General features: G+C 45.6%; 1 protein-coding gene across 2 annotated transcripts in view; it reads right to left on the reverse strand.

The window, feature by feature from the left end:
• The window catches only part of LOC113033937 (disabled homolog 2-interacting protein-like), a 48,332-nt gene that overhangs the window by 19,448 nt on the left and 8,609 nt on the right, over positions 1-20,275 (reverse strand). For both annotated transcript variants that reach the window (XM_026188144.1, XM_026188145.1), the window contains exons 5-6: positions 5,343-5,410; positions 5,000-5,109 (exon numbers count right to left, since the gene is read on the reverse strand). In XM_026188144.1, the coding sequence (XP_026043929.1) occupies positions 5,000-5,109; positions 5,343-5,410 (178 nt within the window). The remainder of the gene's footprint in view (positions 1-4,999; positions 5,110-5,342; positions 5,411-20,275) is intronic.

Here is a 20,275-nt window from a genome sequence, read left to right on the forward strand (position 1 = left end):
GCTAAAGCATATAGTTAGGGCTGGACCAGGTGACCCTGAATCCTCCCTTAGTTATGCTGCAATAGACGTAGGCTGCCGGGGATTCCCATGATGCATTGAGTTTTTCCTTTCCAGTCACCTTTCTCGCTCACTATGTGTTAACAGACCTCTCTGCATTGAATCATATCTGTTATTAATCTCTGTCTCTCTTCCACAGCATGTCTTTATCCTGTCTTCCTTCTCTCACCCCAACCAATCACAGCAGATGGCCCCGCCCCTCCCTGAGCCTGGTTCTGCTGGAGGTTTCTTCCTGTTAAAAGGGAGTTTTTCCTTCCCACTGTCGCCACAGTGCTTTCTCATATGGGGTCATATGATTGTTGGGCTTTTCTCTGTATGTATTATTGTAGGGTCTACCTTACAAAAAAGCATCTTGAGGCGACTGTTGTTGTGATTTGGCGCTGTGTAAATAAAATTGAATTGAACTGATGATAAACAAGATGATGATGACCCTCTTTAGCTTTTTATACACACACAGCAGGACGGGTGTGCTGCTCGGTTAGCTCGTCATCTTGTCTTAACAAGCTGGTTATATGGCTAATGCTGCATGTCTGTGTGTGTCTGTGTGTAACCTTGCTATGCTGTGTGCTACACACAGGAACACAGCATAGCACGCTAGCTATGTGCAGATTGCAGCCATGCTAACACACACACAGAAACGAATCATGCATGGAAATGCAAATCAGGTGGAAGACGGCAGCATGCACGCACCTCCCCAACACACACACACACACACACACACACACACACACACACACACACACACACACACACAAAGCAGAAATCCACTGCAGCACATTTTTCTGATCGGAGGACAAAGAGGATCAAAGACACTCACCGAGCATCCTGCTGAGGAGGAGGAGGAGACAGCTATAAATTCATGGCCTCCTTCAGCAGCGAGCAGGAGGAAGAGGAGGAGGAAGATGGAGAAGCTGCTGATGCTGTGTGGATGAACCTGTCTGTCTGTCTGTGTGTGTTTGCTGTTTCTGATGCTTCACAGCTTCAGCCCTCCCTCCCCTTCCTCACTCTCTCTCTCTCTGTCTGTCTCTATGTGACTCACCCCCCTTGTCTGTCAGCTCTTGCCCCTCCCCTGCAGTGAGGCTGCCCTACTTCCTCCCTCTCTGCTCCTCTTTATCCTCCTTGTCTCCTCTGCTGGCCTGTCAGGGGTGCCCCCCCCCCCCAGCAGCGCACATGTACGATACGTGTTGATGTGTTAAACAGGCTGCGGTTACACGCGTGTTATTGCAGCCGCTCTGAGCTTCTTCTTCTCTGGTCCTGTACGCACACACTTCCTGTCTGCAGCAGAAAGTGGAATTTTCCATTTGGTGTCATCGAGGCAGGAATCAAACGCCGCATCTCTCCCCGGTTTTATATCAACACCAACCTCCACACGCAGCCGCTCAGACGCTGCTGCATACGCTCGCGCCCAGCTTTAACTCAGGCGTTCATAAAAGTTTGGTTTTAATACTTCACGAACATGTTTACACACAATCCCCAAAGGCACTGGACTGTCACCTGCCTGAAAGGTGAAGCCTGTTCCCTCATCATTCCAGGACTAATGAAGCTGATAACAGATAACAGAGCTGATATAACCGTTAACTGTAAGCACGACATGAAAGATGTCAGTGAAGGAGGCCATCACTAGGCTGATAATACAAGAATAAAATAATCAGAGAGCAGAAACAACAATGAGAGCAGTGAGCAGCTCAGAAGAGTGGATGATGACAGATTTATTAAAATGATTGGAAACATAAGCCAGGTCAGGAACATGGCAGGAGCATCGCTGGGAAGCTGTAGACCAAGAGACAGAGAGTTTACAACAAGGTGCAAACCTCTAGGTGCACTCAGGAAGAACACACTGTAATACATCTAACAAAGGCTTGATGCACACTCGGTCATCCAGGTAGGTACATCCCAAAGGTTGATTCTGTTCACCTGGACATTTTCAGTGGGAGAAACGTTTCATCATCATCAGGTGACTCCTTCAGACTCAGCTGACTAAACCTCATAAACAGTATATCTGCACAATGACTGAAGCTAGCATGTTGTCACTGCTCAGTGACAAAAACACTTGAGCCCCTGAAATGAGACCCAGGAAGTGGTTACAGGAAGAGGGTGATAGACTGTCTGAAGCAGTTAGAACAAGACAAGGCTATCGACCAGACCTCATACCAGAGCCACACCAAGTCTGTATGGTTTACTGAAGATACATAAACAGGGTGCACCTTTAAGACCGATTGTCTGCATGATCAACTAGGTCACCTATAACATCTCCAAGCTTCTGGCTTCGATCCTCAACCCGTTGGTAGGCAGCTCTGAACACCACATCCAGAACATCCTGGATTTTGTTGAGAAGGTGAGAGATGTCATTATGGAGGCAGATGAAACCATGGTCTCATATGACATTACATCTCTCTCCACTTGCATCCCAGTCACGGAAGCGTTGGAGGTAGTTCGTAAGAGACTACAGGATGACACCAACCTCAGCAACAGGACCACTCTCAGCATCCACCAAGTGTGTTTGAACTGTGTCTTCATTCCACCTACTTCACATACAAGGCTCAGTTCTACAGGCAGAAACATGGGTGTGCCATGAGCTCCCCAGTTTCACCCATCGTGTTACTGTAAGGTGACCTTGAGGGTCTGAAAGGCACCTATAAATAAAATGTATTATTACTATTATTATTATCGTGGCCAATTTGTACATGGAAGAAGTGGAAAAGAGGGCTTTGCTATCCTACCCTGGAACACCACCAAGCCATTGGTTCAGGTATGTGGATGACACCTGGGTGAAAATCAAATCTCAGGACGTACCACATTACCACATTAACTCGGTGGACCGACACATCAAATTCACCAGGGAGGATATGAACAGTGGCAGGTTAGCCTTCTTAGACTGTGAGATTTCCATCAGTAATGGGGGACATCTAAAAGCTGACGTGTACCGTAAACCTTCACATATGGATCAGCATTTAAGGTTTGACTCTCATCATCCACTGGAGCACAAACTGGGCGTCATCAGGACGCTACAACACAGAGCGAACACCATCCCCACAGACACAGCAGCCAGGGAGGCAGAAGAACATCAAGAAGGCCCTGAGTAAATGTGGTTATCCCAGCTGGACTTTTGTCAAAGCTGGGAAGGCTCCTAAAGAAAGCTCCAGCTGATCCAGGAGAGAAGGACAACCGCTGCCCAAGTGAAAACCTGTAGTGATCCCGTACATGTCAGGAGCAGTTGAGACGCATTTTATCTAAACACCGCGTCTCTGTGGCTTTTAAACCCCAAAACACGCTGCGCCAAAAACTGGTCCACCCCAAGGATCGGGTCGCCCGACACAAACAGAGTAACATGGTGTACGCTGGTAAGTGCAGGAGGATTGGCAGGATTTATACATCGGGGAAACCAAACAACCTCTGGCTACAACACAGAAGAGCCACCTCGTCAGGCCAGGACTCTGCAGTCTATTCACACCTACAGGCCAGTGGCATCTAAAGATGTGTTTGTGCACATGAAGTTGAGAGAAAGTTGTATGATGGAGAGAAAAGATGATGGTCTAAAGCATCCATTTGTCTAACATGATGGCGGCAGCATCATGGCGTGGGCATGTCCGGCTGCAAGGAAGCTGCTCTTTGGTGGTTACTGATGACAGCGCTGTGCTCTGTGGGTACGGAGCCAAAGCAAACTGCAAAAAACCCAACAAATGAGATACTCTTAAAGTCAGTCAGCTGATCTCAGGTCAGCTGACCAGATTTTCAGGGATTTAATACAAACTACAGTGACCTGCAGAGCATCTCAAGGAGGAACCAGCATGTGGTCCATGGGTACCTGATACAGTCACTGGCAGCAGAGGATTTTCATCCAAGTATTAAATGCAATCTTCTTATATAAAACCTAGAATAGAGGACTGTGTCTGATTGCTGAGTTAGTAATAAGGTTGGATTGTTAAAACTTTCGTGAACTGCAGCAGCATCATGAATTTTCACCGTAGGTTCCTTTGAGCCGTGAAGTTAGGGACAGTTACAGATTTGGGGGCTCGTCCAGGATACGAGCCTCATCATGCTGCACATCGAGTTTTGGGGATTTGGTACTCTGTGTCCTTACTGGCACTCCACAAGAGGAAATTTCAAAGCATACAGGATTTCACTTGCGAACAAACTGTAGTGTATTACTGCAATGAAACAGCTCAGATTAAATCTTGACAAACTCAGAGACCTGAGCGCTGCCGCACCATGCTGAATACTCAGGTGGTCATAAACTGACAGCGTCATGGAACGGCTGTGTGGAGGCAGGAAAAGGACCCAAAATGCAGACTCAACTGAGGCAAAACTTAAACTCAAAATGGCAGCTTTTATTGCTGAACAGAAATCTCAACAAAACCTAAACTGGGAAGAATCTAACAAAACACACACATGAAGACGCAAGGAGAAACACACAGCATGAGGGAGATCCCGACACAGAGAAACACAGGGCTTAAATACACTGGGAAATAACGAGGGGAATGAGACACAGAAGGGGAGCACAGGTGGGAGAAACAGACACAACGACAGCCAAGGGAAGCGAAACACATTCACGTAGGACACAAACCTTCAAAGTAAAACAGGAAATGTAACACAGAAACGCGGACTTCACTAGGGGATACAGCTGACAGGGGAGACAGAGCAACTAAGAAACACAGAGACCAACATAAAGGAGGCACAGAGGGCAGCTACTAAATACTCAGAAAACTACGACACTACACTCTATAGAATAAACCGGGGCAACAAAGAAGAAACTCAACACTGGGTCAGGAGACCCAGGATCCTGACAGACAGAGACCTGTGGTCTTCACTTTTATAGCACGCTGTAAATTATAGCAGGTTTACTCACAACACAGAGGATCAGTCATATGACATTAAACTGACAGGCTGTACTTGTACAACAAAGTAAGTGACCCCAGTGGAATTCTGGGTAACTGACTGTTACCTAGTGTCAGCTGCATTGATCTGCCCGGTCTGTAAGCTGCTGTGACGAGACAGTTTGGGCTGAGATCGAGTCCGACGCAGCGACTGCTTCAACCTGCGAGACAGAAAACCCTGAAGAAGAAATCGGGTGAAGCCGTATTAGCTGCTGTGATCAATGAGCGATGTTAAATTCACAGATATTCGATGGAGTTTGGTGTGGAGATAAATCCCACCAGCAGGTGGGGTCAGTCAGTTAATCTACAGCTGACAGCAGCTCAACTCCTGTTGCCATGGAAACAACAGGCTGATCTCAGCAGGCGAGAGAGAGAGAGAGTGTGTGTGTGTGTGAGGGAGAGAGAGCTCACCGTCACTCTGGCGGTGGGTGTGTCGGTAGTGGAGGCACTGGGCATGCTCTGTCTGCGCACCCCCATCTCTGAAACAGACAGAATGCATCATGGGAGCATTTGTAGTTTTTATCATCAATCAGCTGCCACGTTCTGCTGTTGCCATGGTAACTACCAGCGGTGAAGGAGAATTGTTGTTTTTTTAATTAAATTGTTTGATTAAATAAGTTTGATCAAACCTTTCATGTGATTTTAGTTGAACTTAAGTTAATTTATATTGTTTTTACATTTAAAATAACTTCATTTTGTTGTTGCGCAACATCTCTAAAGTTAGAAATATCCTGTCTCAGAGTGACGCTGAAAAACTAGTTCATGCATTTATTACTTCCAGGCTGGACGACTGTAATTCATTATTATCAGGAAGTCCTAAAAACTCCCTGAAAAGCCTTCAGCTGATCCAAAATGCTGCAGCAAGAGTGCTGACAGGGACTAGAAAGAGAGAGCAGATTTCTCCTGTTTGGCTTCCTGTTAAATCCAGAATTCAAAATCCTGCTCCTCACATACAAGGTCTTAAATAATCAGGCCCCATCTTATCTTAATGACCTTGTAGTACCATATCACCCTATTAGAGCACTTCGCTCTCGCTCTGCAGGCCTACTTGTTGTTTCTAGAGTATTTAAAAGTAGAATGGGAGGCAGAGGCTTCAGTTTTCAGGCCCCTCTTCTGTGGAACCAGCTTCCAGTTTGGATTCAGGAGACAGACACTATCTCTACTTTCAAGATTAGGCTTCAAACTTTCCTTTTTGCTAAAGCATATAGTTAGGGCTGGACCAGGTGACCCTGAATCCTCCCTTAGTTATGCTGCAATAGACGTAGGCTGCCGGGGGATTCCCATGATGCATTGAGTTTTTCCTTTCCAGTCACCTTTCTCACTCACTATGTGTTAACAGACCTCTCTGCACTGAATCATATCTGTTATTAACCTCTGTCTCTCTTCCACAGCACGTCTTTATCCTGTCTTCCTTCTCTCACCCCAACCAATCACAGCAGATGGCCCCGCCCCTCCCTGAGCCTGGTTCTGTCGGAGGTTTCTTCCTGTTAAAAGGGAGTTTTTCCTTCCCACTGTCGCCAAAGTGCTGCTCATAGGGGGTCATATGATTGTTGGGTTTTTCTCTGTGTGTATTATTGTACGATCTACTGTACAATATAAAGCGCCTTGAGGCGACTGCTGTTGTGATTTGGTGCTGTGTAAATAAAACTGAATTTTGATTTTTTAATTTTATTATATGCTTTGATTTAGTTTTGTTTAGTTAAATATTTAATTTTATTTTCCTGTTTGTACCCATTTGTGTCCCAACTTGACTGAACCTTTATGTGTTTATATTTAAATTATAAAACAGAAATGATTCAAAAAGAGAAACCAATAAATAAAAAGTATTTCTCTTGTTTGATTTCTTTATTTGTGGACAGCTGCATGTTCTGTGTAGTTATTTTAAATTCAGTTCAAAATAAACATGAAACCAATTAAAAACTTCTACATAAATCTGTTTTAATATATTTGAATGTGAGTTTGTTTTTTTCAGCAGAGAGTAAAATCCTCCAATCACAGAGCACAAATTCTTTGTTCTGTTGATAAAAGTTACTGATGAGAGTTACTGATTAACTGTTTGATGGTCTGGGTTTTATTAAATCTGATCAGTTTTTCTGATGAAAGCCAATTCAGAATAATTAACTGTGGTTTGCATGTCCTCCCCGTGTTTGCGTGGGTTCCCTCCGGGTACTCCGGCTTCCTCCCACCGTCCAAAGACATGCAGCTTGTGGGGATAGGTTAATTGGATAATCCAAATTGCCACTAGGTATGAATGTGTGAGTGAATGGTTGTCTGTCCCTGTGTGTTAGCCCTGCGACAGACTGGCGACCTGTCCAGGGTGTACCCTGCCTCTCGCCCTATGAGAGCTGGGATAGGCTCCAGCGCCCCAGCGGGACAAGGGGGGGTGGAGGGTGTGTGGATAGATAGTGGGGGCCCCCCTGCTGATCTCAGGGAGAAGGCAGGTGACATAGTCGCCATTCTCTTTGCGGGAATGTCTTTGTCACTGTGTTCGTATATAAGTAGTTGCATGTGGTCACATGTGTAGCAAAGATACAGCTCAGTAAACATGAAGAACAAGAACTGAGTTTAGTACTTTTCTCTGGATCCTGTATGCGATTAATGATTCAGAAATGGTTTTTTAAATAAAATTATTAAATAAAGAGTACTTTAGTATTGTCTTAATGAATAAAATAATTAAAGATCGAATTTAACGTAAAACAATTTTTCAATTTGTTCATGTTTAAGCTCAAAGTCAGGAGTATCCACACCCACAGACAGTCGTTCCACCTCCTATTAATCCTGTCTTACAGAAACTGCACAGCAGGAGGCACTATGAGCTTGTCCTCACTGACCAATAGAGAAGTTAGCAAAATGATTACTTGTTTTCATAAACTCAACTCAGTAATGTACAGCACCAGCAAGTAAAGCGTTTCATGAATTAATAATTAATGATAAACTATACAATAAATGGTGGTCCCACTGCTCCTTTTCTATACAGTTACCTTTTCCTGTTAGCTACTAGATTTGCTATCGTATTTACTATTAAATTTACTATTAAATTTGCTAATGGATTAGCTTTTCCATCTACCCTTTCTGTGGCTATTTTATTCCTTGGAGAAAAACCAATCCAGTTAAGCATGCAGTGCAACGTAAGCAGCTGTCTGATTGATTAGCGACACATAGGCTAGCTACGTGTTGCTGTTTGCTGTGAACGACTTTTCCAAGGAGATGTTTTAAAGTGTTTGTGCTGCTGCTTGGATATTAAGCCTTGCCTATGAAGGATATAAAAAAAACAACAACAGCAATAGAATAATATTAAACACAAAGTGAACCCGTCTTCCTTCATTAAATAGGTTCTTTTAGATGTTAAGGAGGAATTGACTTAACCAGGCTGGCGGAGAATGAAGACAACCGGACACCTGCTGCAGATGGGGAATCAGTGAACTTTTATTGAGACAGAGACAACCTCTCAACACAGCTCACATCAGGAGATTCCCAAGATTTGCTGTGAGAATGGGTATATATTCTCTAAAACTTACAGGAGGGGGTTGTGAGGAAAGTGCTGCATTAGCAGAAAAACAACTCCATAAAAGGAAATCGGCCTTGGGTGTTCTAGTCTCTTCGCTTGCAGATATCTTGCACCTGCAGGATGAGGCGATCGCTTCTTATCGCTCTCAAGGCCAAAGTCGTGAGCACATTTTTATTACACAGTTGCACAGTAACTTTAAAGCTGAACAATATTTAAAGCTGAATAATGTTTGATCAGATTATATTTTCTTCAAATCCCCCTTTTGACCCATCTTAAATGGGTCAACACACAAAAAATAAGTAACATTCAAAGGAACACAGAGACGTGTCGAAGCCTGGCTCGAAAAACTCCTCGGGTCTTATCATTTGTCTTTATCTGTCATTGCAGATGAGGAGAAAAGAGTCCAGGCACCACCCTGCCCAGGGGTCGGCTGCAAGCAGTCTCGGTTCCCGACGAAAGCAGTAACAGCTGTCCTGCACACAAGGATACAACGAGTCAGTGCAACCAGGGTAGTGACACAAAATTAACAGTTCCTGTAACTCAGCAACCAAAAAGCATAAGTAATGATAAAAATGTGGAGAGTACAGAGTATACTATAATAATGAGAGATATAAACGTGAAAATGTGAAAGAATAAATCAACCGTAAAATAAACCGAGAACGGTAACTGCTAAGGACATTCAAAAGTGAATATGGTAAAACGTGAGGAAGGGGTGTGGAAAAAAACAATTTATATCCAGTGGTGGGAGTACACATTCGCTCAGGCTTAAGTCCGGAGACCCTGAGAACATCGCTTAACCCTCACAACCCGACCAGACACAGTTCAACCAGATATATCCTTCAAGAGGAAGTGGGTGAGGGAAACAATTAATAACAAGCCTAATACAAAACACCACAGAGAAACAACCATTCTAGAAGCATTTAAACAAGAGAAAGACGATAATGTTCGTCACCCTCACGATCAGAGTTTTCATCATCCGTTGGCGAGGAGGTGGGAAGTTGACCAGCCAATAAAGGCATCTGCCGGGCGAGATCCTTATCCTCAGGAGTGAGAGCTGTAACAATCAGTCTCTGGATGAGGGATCGAATGCATGGAATACAACAGCAACCGCAGGTGACTAGGATAGCAACAAAAACTGAGATGGAAACTAGGATGGAAGCTACAAGGGCCTTATATTTGCCAAACATGTTAAGCCAAGAGTCCCACATGGCAGTATCAACGCCCGAGTGTTCCTTCATTTTAACAGTAAGAGCTGTGAGACCAGTAATAGCTTTAGTGAGGGAACCATCAGGAGCTGTGTTATTGGGGATATAGGTACAGCACTCCTGACCAAAAAGGCTGCAGACTCCGCCTCTTTCTGCGAGGAGAAAATCCGTTGCGACCCTGTTTTGGAAAGCCATTAGGGAAGTGGCAGATAACTGTGCATGCACAGCTTCAAAACCATCTCGAGTGTAATTAGCCAACAGTTGCACATTAAAGTGAATGTAGTTAATTCTGTCTACATTCGCATTTATTTCAACCATCCAAAGTATCGAGGCCCATCCTGCTTTAACCTGGTCTCGCAGTTTATATTCATCGGGGACCCCACGGGGTATACCTACAGCATCAATATAGGTTGGATTATGAGCTGAACCTGGGATTAGAGAACGTTTAGAGCGGCGTTCAGAGGAGGATGGGAGGCCAACTTCGTGTACTTCTATAGAGAGATCTACTGGAGTGACTAAAACAGGTAAAATAAGAGTTATGAGAGCGCAAAGACCTGACGCATCCCGAGGGAAACCATCATATAACTTGTTATTGCCACACCACCACCACAAATCAGCCCTAGCCGTAGGTCGGAAGTTCGGTTTCATAACCGTCATCTCAGTGCACCAAGAAGAGTTCAAGCTACCTAGTTTTACTGCATTGCCAGTCAGGTTAATACAAGTGAAATTGTTCACAGCTACATCTGAAGAAAAGAAAGGTGGTTTATTAGAGACCGAGCGTTGAGTTTTAGGAAAGTGGTTTTCCAGATATGAGCAATGAGCTCGTTTTGTATTGTTCATAAGGTGCAGGAGGCATGCACTATTGACTGGCGCCGGTACAACTCTTAAAGTGGGGCGGGCTCCCATACATACTATGCAGTCGGAAGCCGTCTTGTCAGCAGCTTGTTCAGCTAGTAGTAACCAGTTGTTTGTTGCTCCAGAAATACCGGTTAGAATTTGGAAGAGGTCATCTTTAGACATTTTATTTGTGTCTACAATGCGTATTCGGCCGTTTCTCCCCCCGTTTGTATATGTCACCGGAGGGCCATTAAAGGTGGGGTTATCATCTTTAACTACAGAGCTTGGAGCTGCACCAACGCTAGGGCATATTTCCATTTGCCAATACAGGGCGGTGCGATCAGTCCAAGGGGCAAGTATAAATTGTTGACAGGAGGTCAAGGCCAGATCCTTTAGGGTAAAAATTAAGCCTGAAAGATCCGGTTTTTTTGCTATTCTGAGCATATTTTGGTTTCTCCAGTGCAAAGCCTGACCCCTAGAGTGCTTGGACCAATCGAGGTCCGTTTCTGACACTAAACTGGACCACTTCCACTGATGCCAACCTCCCAGGGTTACATACCACACTGAGGAGGAGAGATGTACTGCAAGGTTAAAAAGATCCCCCCCTTGGTCTTTGGTGACGGGAGTGACTGGGAAGCTAGCGAAATCTATTTCGACTACCCAACTTTTATTGTTGGGGACACAGAGAGTAATCATTCTAGTTGTACTTGGGGTGCAGGAGGTAACCGTGTGTCGTTTCTTTCTAAATGGATCGGGCGTGGGCAAAACTGGAGAGGAAGTGGTGGGCAAGACCCTAGGGGCTACATTTGTCCGATTGGGACTGTCAGAAGGGGGCGAAGCTTTTGAACTTGAAGGTGTCAGAAGTGTCGGGGGCCCTTCACAGATCAGGATTATGCCAATGGGAATGAGACCCAGGGCCAGGAAGCAAACAAAGACGCAACATCTTTGCCTGCCTGTCATTTCAGGGGGAAAGGGCCAAGACATGTTTACTTAGCTTGGATGTCTTCTAATAGAGGATGATGGGGCAGAGAAAGGTGGTCCAGTTCCCCCCACCTCGCCAAGGGCGTGTTCTAGGAGTTAAAGAGCAACAAAAAGTATCAGTGACACAACTTTAAATGAGCTTTCAGCGGTTAAAACTATTGCAATGTAAAATGTAAATCTTAAAAACTCAAGGCAATATAAAAGCAAAGTCATAAAAGATGTTAAAAATAGAAAAATAAAAATGTTTAGTTCAGTATGAAGAACACCCCCTTTTGTAACCAGCCGGCTTGTAGGTTGAGTTTTGGCTCCCTCAAGTGGTTGGTGATGCTGTTGCAGCTCCTTCTGACAGGTCCTTCTGCACCTCTCTCAAGGTTCTTCCTGGTTCGGTGGCAGCAGCGCACTGTGTGTAATGAAACCAAGTGTCACCTTTCCCTTCGAGCCTGACAGCGTGGGAGGTCCGCTCTGTTATGCGGTAAGGGCCTGTCCAGCGAGGCTCAGCCCACTTTCTCTTTGTGACTTTCAGGAGGACGTAGTCCATTCCAGGTGTAGCCGCCTCTTTCAGCTCTTGCTGGTTTCTTTCAGCGACCTGTGAGGAATACTGGGCAACAAAACTGCGGAGCATGTTATAATATGTCCTCGGGTCGAGGTCTGAATCAGCTTCATCCGACATTAACAGGCGAGAGGAGGGGCCAGGAAAAGGCCTGCCATGCTCCAACTCAAATGGAGTGTAACCAGAGGTTTGATTTACTGAGCATCTTATGGACATTAATGCAAGAGGCAATGCCTTAACCCAATCTAATTTGGTCTGTGCACAGATTTTAGCCAATTTAGTTTTTAGAGTTTGATTCATCCTTTCCACTTTCCCCTGGGACTGGGGGTGGTAAACTGAGCCAAACTTATGTTTCAAACCTAATGCGGCTTCAACCCTCTGCAGATCGTGGTTCCTGAAATGTGAACCATTGTCCGACCTTATGACCTCGGGAAACCCATGCTGTGGTATATAATGATTAATCAGACATTTCACCACAGTTCTACTGTTTTCACTTGCTGTCGGCCAGGCTTCTGGCCAACCTGAAAATGCATCCACAGCCACCAGCAGGTACCTGTAACTACCTACTCTGTCCACCATGTCTGTGTAATCAATGATTATTTCTTTCCCTGGGCAAAGTGGGATGGGGAAGTACCCTGCTATTGGCTTGAAGGCGGGCTTGATTCCAAATTGGTTGCACTCCTTACAGGTTTTAACCATGTATTTTGTCATGTCTTTTAGATAAGGGTGCCACCAGGCGGCTAAGTTCCTCATCATTTGTGCAGGTCCCACATGCCCCACTCCATGTGCCTCTTCCATTGCTGTCTGTCTGACCCCTGGCGGTAGAATGGGCCTTCCATCTGGGCCACGCCAAACATCTGTGTTTGTGGCCCCTCTTGTTACCCATAATGATTTTTCCTGGGGGCTGGCTTTGTCCTGTAACTCTCTGATTGTGGCTAGGCCTAGTTGTATGGGTGGTCTTTCTGGAGGGGGTGTGGCTTCTGGGTCCATTACCATAATCAGGGAGGGTAAGTAACCAGCTGTCTGCTTAGCTACTAAGTCGGCCTGTTTGTTACCTAATGCCACTAAGTCCAATCCGGCACTGTGTCCTTTGCATTTTACCACTGCCACCTTAACAGGTAACAACAGTGCTTCCGCTAATTCCCTCATTTCTATCTCATGTTTAATAGGCTTTCCGCTGGCTGTCAAAAAACCAGCTCTTAGCCACTGCTTGAGCTCCACATGCACTGCTCCCACAGCATAAGCTGAATCACTGTATATATTCACTTTCTGTCCCTTTCCCATCCTTAAGGCTTCAATCACCGCTCTCAGTTCAGCTCTCTGTGCAGACTGTTGTCCTGTCAACTGCTCTGCTTTCACTGTTTTCCATCTCATGTCTGTCTGTTCCACTATTGCCCATGCAGCCTTCAACATTCCACTTTCAGTTCTGAAACAACATCCATCTGTGAACCAATCTTTTTCTGCATCCATTAGAGGTTCTGCCTGCAAATCTGGCCTGATTTTCTCCTGTACCTGCACAACCTCTTCACACATATGTGGTTCCCCTGATCCCATGTGATCAGCCATGTTTATGCCTTCATGTGAGTAGGTGATGTGTGGTGCTTCCAAAATGGTACTGAGGCGTCTCTGCCTGAGTGAAGTGAGTGTGAAGGCCTGTGAGGAGACGTAGGCCACCACACTGTGTGATGTCAAAATTTTTAGTGGGTGGTTCATCACTATGTGTGCTGTTTTCTGAATGATTTTTGCAAGTCCAGAAACGTGTTGTGTGCACGGTGGGTGGCGTTTTTCAGTGTTGTCCAGCATTACGCTTACATATGTCAACACTTTTCTCTCTCCCCCTTTTTTCTGGAACAGGATACCATTGATATGGGTTCCAGTTCCAGAAACATCAAGATGAAAAGGCAAAGCATAATCTGGCACAGCAAGGTCAGAGGCGACAGAAAGCTGTTGTTTTAACTTTATAAACGCCTGTTCTGTTTCTGTAGTCCATGAGAGGGGAGCAGAGAGGTTTCTCATGCCTTGTTCATTTACCAAAGCGCGCAAAGGGGAAGTAAGGCCAACATAGTCTGGGACATAGGTCCTGCTGTAACCAGTCAGGCCCAAAAATGACAACATGTCTTTTACAGTTAGAGGTTTTGGATGGTGCAAAATGGAGTTCCTGTGTTCTGGGGACAAGGAAATACCGGACTGTGAGACCATGCGGCCTAGAAAAGAAACCTGTTTTCTTGCAATCTGTAGTTTGCTTTTGCTCACTTTAAAACCTGTGTTGGCCAGGTGGTGAAGTACCACTCTGGTGGCCTCCAAACAGATGTCAGCCGTGGGGGCAGACAGCAAAAGGTCATCCACATATTGTATTAACATACAGTCAGATGGTAGTGGGCTGGTTTGTAAAAGTTCTTTCAAACACTGATTAAACAGTCCTGGGGAGAGGGCAAATCCCTGTGGTAAGCGAGTGTAACGCCATTGTCGGCCTCTAAATGTAAATGAGAAGATGTCACGCAGTGACTCACGAAGTGGGAGGCAGAAAAAGGCATTAGCCAAGTCAATGCAGGTGAACCAGGCATGAGATGGTGGGAGGTTGGTCAAGGCAACATAAGGATTAGGCACAGGCAAAGTAGGAGTGCCAAGTAAGGCATTAATCCTTCTCAAATCATGTGCCATTCTGAACTTCCCCGTGCCTTTTTTCTCAACGGGTAGGATGGGCGTGTTCCACTTAGAGCAGGAGGGCTCCAAGACACCGGCAGTGACCAAACCAGAAATTGTTTCTGCAATCCCAGCCTCAGCCTCCGGTCTGTGTGGGTACTGAGGCTGCCACAAAGGGGTAGCAGATGACAGTTGAAAAGAGACTGGCTCCACATCAACTAAACCTACATCTGTGGGTCCAAGGGACCACAAACAATCTGGAAGAGAGTCGAGTAAAGGCGCAGCATCACAGTGGTCTGTGTGTTCTCTGCCATGTGACCCGCTGACCACTCCATGTTGCAGTGTTGAGGAATTAAAGCAATCATTTAAAATTTGGTATGTCTTGGTAGATGGAGAAAACAAAACCTGTGGGAGGTTTGTAGGTGTCCAGTCAGTGGCCGCAAGGGAACGTTTAACCATTCCACCCAGCTCCTTAGCCTGGTGTCCAGGATGTAAGGCCAGTGACACATGGGGAGCTGCCTCATCAGACATCATGTACCACTGTAATTGATCTGTTGTAAAAGTAACCGCTGCTGCCACTCCCTCCGGTGCCGCAAAAATGCACGACATGTTCAGAGACCAAGCCCGCCCCTCACACTGCTCTTGGAACATGTGCTGGTACCAGGTGGTGTCATGCCTGTCATAAAATAGTGTAACATGAGGTGGGTCAGGGGGAGGGACATAAGGATGTAGGAGTGAGAGCCACGGCCGCCATTGCTGAAAAGCAGTCCAAACTCCTGGTTCAGCAGGTGTTTCAACTTCCAATAATGCCCAGTAGATGTCAGCAGAGTCCGTCAAACAGGAGGAGGGTTGCAGCAGAAACTGACCACCTCCCTCTGGCCCATTAGAACAGGGAAGCACAACCCCAGTAGGGAGAGTCACAGTTAGGCCTTGTGAAGAGCAGAGTATTGTGGCTCCTAATTTAATCAACAAGTCTCTTCCCAGTAAATTCACAGGCGCCTGTTTTGAACAAACATAGCTGTGTAACAAGGTCTGATCTCCAACCGTTGTGGGGAGGGGCACGGTGTAAGGCAGAGTTTTAGGTTCCCCAGATATGCCCACCACTGTAATCACTCTGTCAGTAAGTCTTTCACGAGCAACATCCTTAATGGTGGAGTACGTAGCTCCAGTGTCCACTAAAAAGCTGCTTCTTCTTCTATCTACAGTTATGGACAGCATAGGGTCCGCCGTTGTCCCTTCACCGTCCTGGGCAGTCTGTGGGGTGTCCTATAGCTGGGGACCACCCTCGTAGTACTCCCACCCCATCACAGGCATCTGTGGGGCCGGGGGCACTTCAACTAAAGCACCACGAGGTCCACCTCTGTGGCCAGGATGCTGATAGGGCCCACCACGGGCTCCCCTGCCTCTTCCAGCAGCCGGGTTCAAGGGGCACGCTTTAGCCCAGTGTCCAGGTTGTCCACACCGGAAACAAACATACATCTGGCCTCCCCTACCACCTCCCATCTGACCCCTTCCCCTGAAACCACCTCTGTTTCCTCCAAATGGGGAACCTCTCTGCCCATAAGGGGCCGGGGAGTGATAAGCACCATACTGGGGGGGCTGTGGATCAGTTGGCCATGGGTTCGGATACAAATCAGGGGCAACTGGACCAGGAGGGGGAGCCGCAGCGGCCACAAGCTGCTTTTTAGGCTTGTCACCTTTTCCACCCAGGTCGTTTTTAGCTTTCTGCAGCTGAACCTTCAACAGTTGCAACTGTAAATCTTCGACGCTCTCCGCTTTATCATCAGACTTAATCTGCACTTTGTTAAGATTAAAAATCAAATGTTTCTTCCAGATTGCAAAGTCACAGTCCTGCAAATCAGGATTATCCTCCATTTTCTGGCTTACTGACTCCGGAATGCCCCTCAGCACCGCCCTTCTAAACCACATGCTCTGTGAACAAGTCCTACTGGGGTGATGACCTGTATGGTTCACCCAGTCTTCAACAGCCTGATTTAGATAATGGGTGGGATTTTGCTTTCCCTCCCATTTAAATTTCTGTAAGGTGCCTTGATTTTTGGGTGGGAATTGTTTGCGCAGGGCCGGTCCAATAAACCTCAAGGCCTGCATTAGTGGCACCTCGTTCTCATGCATGGTAGTACCCGCATTTTGTTCCAGGTCCGCTGCCTGAGATCGGGATGTGCACCTAGTTATAATAGCTCTAAAATCTCCCAGTGCGAGGTCCTGTCCAGCTGTGTATTTATCCAAACCAGCCAACCAGGCATTCCCTCCCTCCATTATGTCAGGGAGTTTGTCCACTAGGGCCTGGACATCTCCGAATGAATAAGGTTGATACACTGGTGTACGTTGCGCTTTAGTCTGGACCAGGGGAAATATGCCTGGAGGCCGAGGCACAGGGCCCTTAGATCTAGTCTGATATCCTAAACTGGGAGGGGTAGAGGCGGGTGTATTGTTAAGGTCACTGAGTTCATCATCAGTATCCTCAGTTTCTTCCCCGCCTGGTGGGGTAGCAGTGTCAGCAAAATCGTGGGCTAAACTCATCTGTGTTTCCGGATCCTGACGGCCCACCAAAGACATGGTAACTGTGACATTTGGTGAAGTGCCAGGCTCAGTTTTTGCAGTAGCGGTCAGATCTCCTTTAACAGCGACAGGAGTGCTGGCAAAGGGGTTGGACCGGGAAAGAGGGGCTGACGCAACACGATTATTCACCTGGACCACTGACCTATGTTCATTTAAGCAGCTGCGTAATGCTGCTTCTAGATCAGTTAATTGTTGTTCAGTGGGTTCCTGTCTGTTCATTCGAACCGCAAATGGTGCGCTCGCAAATGGGTCAGTTAGGCCCTCAGATCCGGTTCCAAAACAATGGGACATAGAGGAGGGGGCTCTACTACTAGCTGAGGATGTCGCCGACAGAGAGGAGCTTCCTGGGCAAAAATGCTTGGTATCTATGGGAGTTGGAGCTACGGGCGGTTCTTCTCCAATAGTCATTATTCCACCAGAGATATTAAGTACCGGATATATGCCTGCTGAGGGAGGAGTTGAGGCAGAATAGGGAGGTGGCTGAGACCTATTTTTCTTCATGTGTGGTTTTGCAGTTTCCCATAAACACACCCAGTGATTAAATTTAGCTTTGCGGCCTGCGTGCTTATCTGCTTCCTTTCTGTGTCTCACCCCGCTCATCACACCTGCACCTGCTGCTGCTGAGTTGGCTTCTTCCTCTTTCTCTTTTGCCTGCATAGCCTTATTCTGCCAAATTATTCCCCAGTTACCACTACTCCCCTCGTCCTTTCCCTTTTCTTTCATTAACCTTTCAGCTGTTTTCCTCAATGACTCTTTCTGCTTTTTTGCTTCTTTAGGCTGGTGTGTGGAGTTGATGACTGTCTCAACACATGTTAATTGTTCTCCCAATGTGCTAAGAATAACACCGGGACCCCAACCATCATCATTAGTTTCTCGATCTAATTCTCCATCCATTTTACTGTCAATGGAGGAGTGTTCTTTTATTGATTTTAAAGGAGAATTTGGGCCAGCTGGGTTTCTGCCTCTGTTAGGCACTAACAGCTGGGGCGCTGCTTTAAAGGTGAGTCAGCACTGAAATATCCCTTCAGGTGTTACCAAGCTTCTACCAAACCGGAGTCTGGCGGGTAACCTTGCCTAGAGCTTCCTGATAGGGGTGCTAGTTGGTTGTCACCTTGTTCACACGTCTCATTCACACTTCATACATTACCTGCAGTCACTCATTACCCTCCTTATGTATGTAATAAATGTGTAAAAAATTCTATGTGTGGTGTATTATTTTAACCAAAAGAGGAACCTAGTTCCTTTAATTGTGTAATCTGTGAACAACGGAGAACCAAACTGTCCTGCCCAGTGTTCCACAGCAAGCATTCAGCGTGTATTTATGTGTGTCCAATATCAAACAGAACATCAAAACATTTAAAACACTAAAATCATCGGGGTTTTAAGAAGAGATCCGTTTTCTCCTATTGATCAAAGGGACCCCTCCTTTGGACTCCAACCAGTACTTCTCCTTTTTAAGTTTTAGAGGATCTTTTCTAATAAAGTCCTCTGGGCCTTCCTAACCCTTCTGTAGTTTAGAGAATATTACTAAAAAATATTCTCAAGGCCTTTAACCTTTTAATTTGTTTAGAAAGGCGTTACTAATAAACCCTTTCAAGGTCCCAGACCTGCACTGAGGTATTTATCCGACACCGGAGAGCAACCCGTCGGCTGCAACCGTGGTCAGACCTCAGTTCACTCTTATCTTTATTCACTTATTCACTTATTTCTTATTCACTTATCTCTTATTTACTTGTCTGATTCTCAACAAGCCTTAAGTAAGCCAGACAATTTTGGTTATGAATTACTAGGAGTTTGGACACTAAGTATTTTTATAATGTTCAATATAGCAGAAATAAAAGGTCTGCTTACCTTGTTTTTGTGTGCGCACAGCTTTTGTCCAAACTCCGTTCACTCAGACCACGGCCGATGTCCTCCCATCCGTTCCAGTTGACCTGGAGCGGATCCTGTTCCGTGACGCCAATTGAAGGATATAAAAAAAACAACAACAGCAATAGAATAATATTAAACACAAAGTGAACCCGTCTTCCTTCATTAAATAGGTTCTTTTAGATGTTAAGGAGGAATTGACTTAACCAGGCTGGCGGAGAATGAAGACAACCGGACACCTGCTGCAGATGGGGAATCAGTGAACTTTTATTGAGACAGAGACAACCTCTCAACACAGCTCACATCAGGAGATTCCCAAGATTTGCTGTGAGAATGGGTATATATTCTCTAAAACTTACAGGAGGGGGTTGTGAGGAAAGTGCTGCATTAGCAGAAAAACAACTCCATAAAAGGAAATCGGCCTTGGGTGTTCTAGTCTCTTCGCTTGCAGATATCTTGCACCTGCAGGATGAGGCGATCGCTTCTTATCGCTCTCAAGGCCAAAGTCGTGAGCACATTTTTATTACACAGTTGCACAGTAACTTTAAAGCTGAACAATATTTAAAGCTGAATAATGTTTGATCAGATTATATTTTCTTCACCTATCACTCTCTGAAAATGTACGGCGTGGACAAATGATGCATACAAAGAGAAACGGCAGTGAAATGGAGACCTGTGACTAGATACAGGTGGACTTAGCCTGACCTGATATAACACGTTGGAGGTAACATGGCTAACGCTAGCATCCCTGCATGTAGCCCCATCCTTGTAGGCTCATGCTAGCTTATGAATGTATGCATGTTATGAGTGTAGTTAGTGGTTACTTAGCATGTATTTAGTGTATAGTGTTGTGTGGTTAAAGGTTAGTTAGTGTGTAGTTAGTGTGTAGTGTTGTGTAGTTCGTGATTAGTTAGCGTGTAGTTAAAGGTTAGCGTGTAGTTAGTGTGTAGTGTTGTGTAGTTAGTGGTTAGTTAGTGCGTAGTGTACTCATTGTTCTGTCTCGTGTGTCAGTGACGGCACTGCTGAATGTCACTGTAGCTGTTAAGAAGAGTCCAGTTTGAATGTTTGTAATAAACAGAGTGTGAAGCTTAAATTAAACTGTTATTTTTAACCAACCTGTCTCATGCTGTGCAGCTTTCCAACCCACTTACTGGGCTTCATGCTTGGGCTA

The sequence above is a fragment of the Astatotilapia calliptera genome, chromosome 12 (genome assembly GCF_900246225.1).
Source record: "Astatotilapia calliptera chromosome 12, fAstCal1.2, whole genome shotgun sequence".
NCBI classification, from domain to species: Eukaryota; Metazoa; Chordata; class Actinopteri; order Cichliformes; family Cichlidae; genus Astatotilapia; species Astatotilapia calliptera.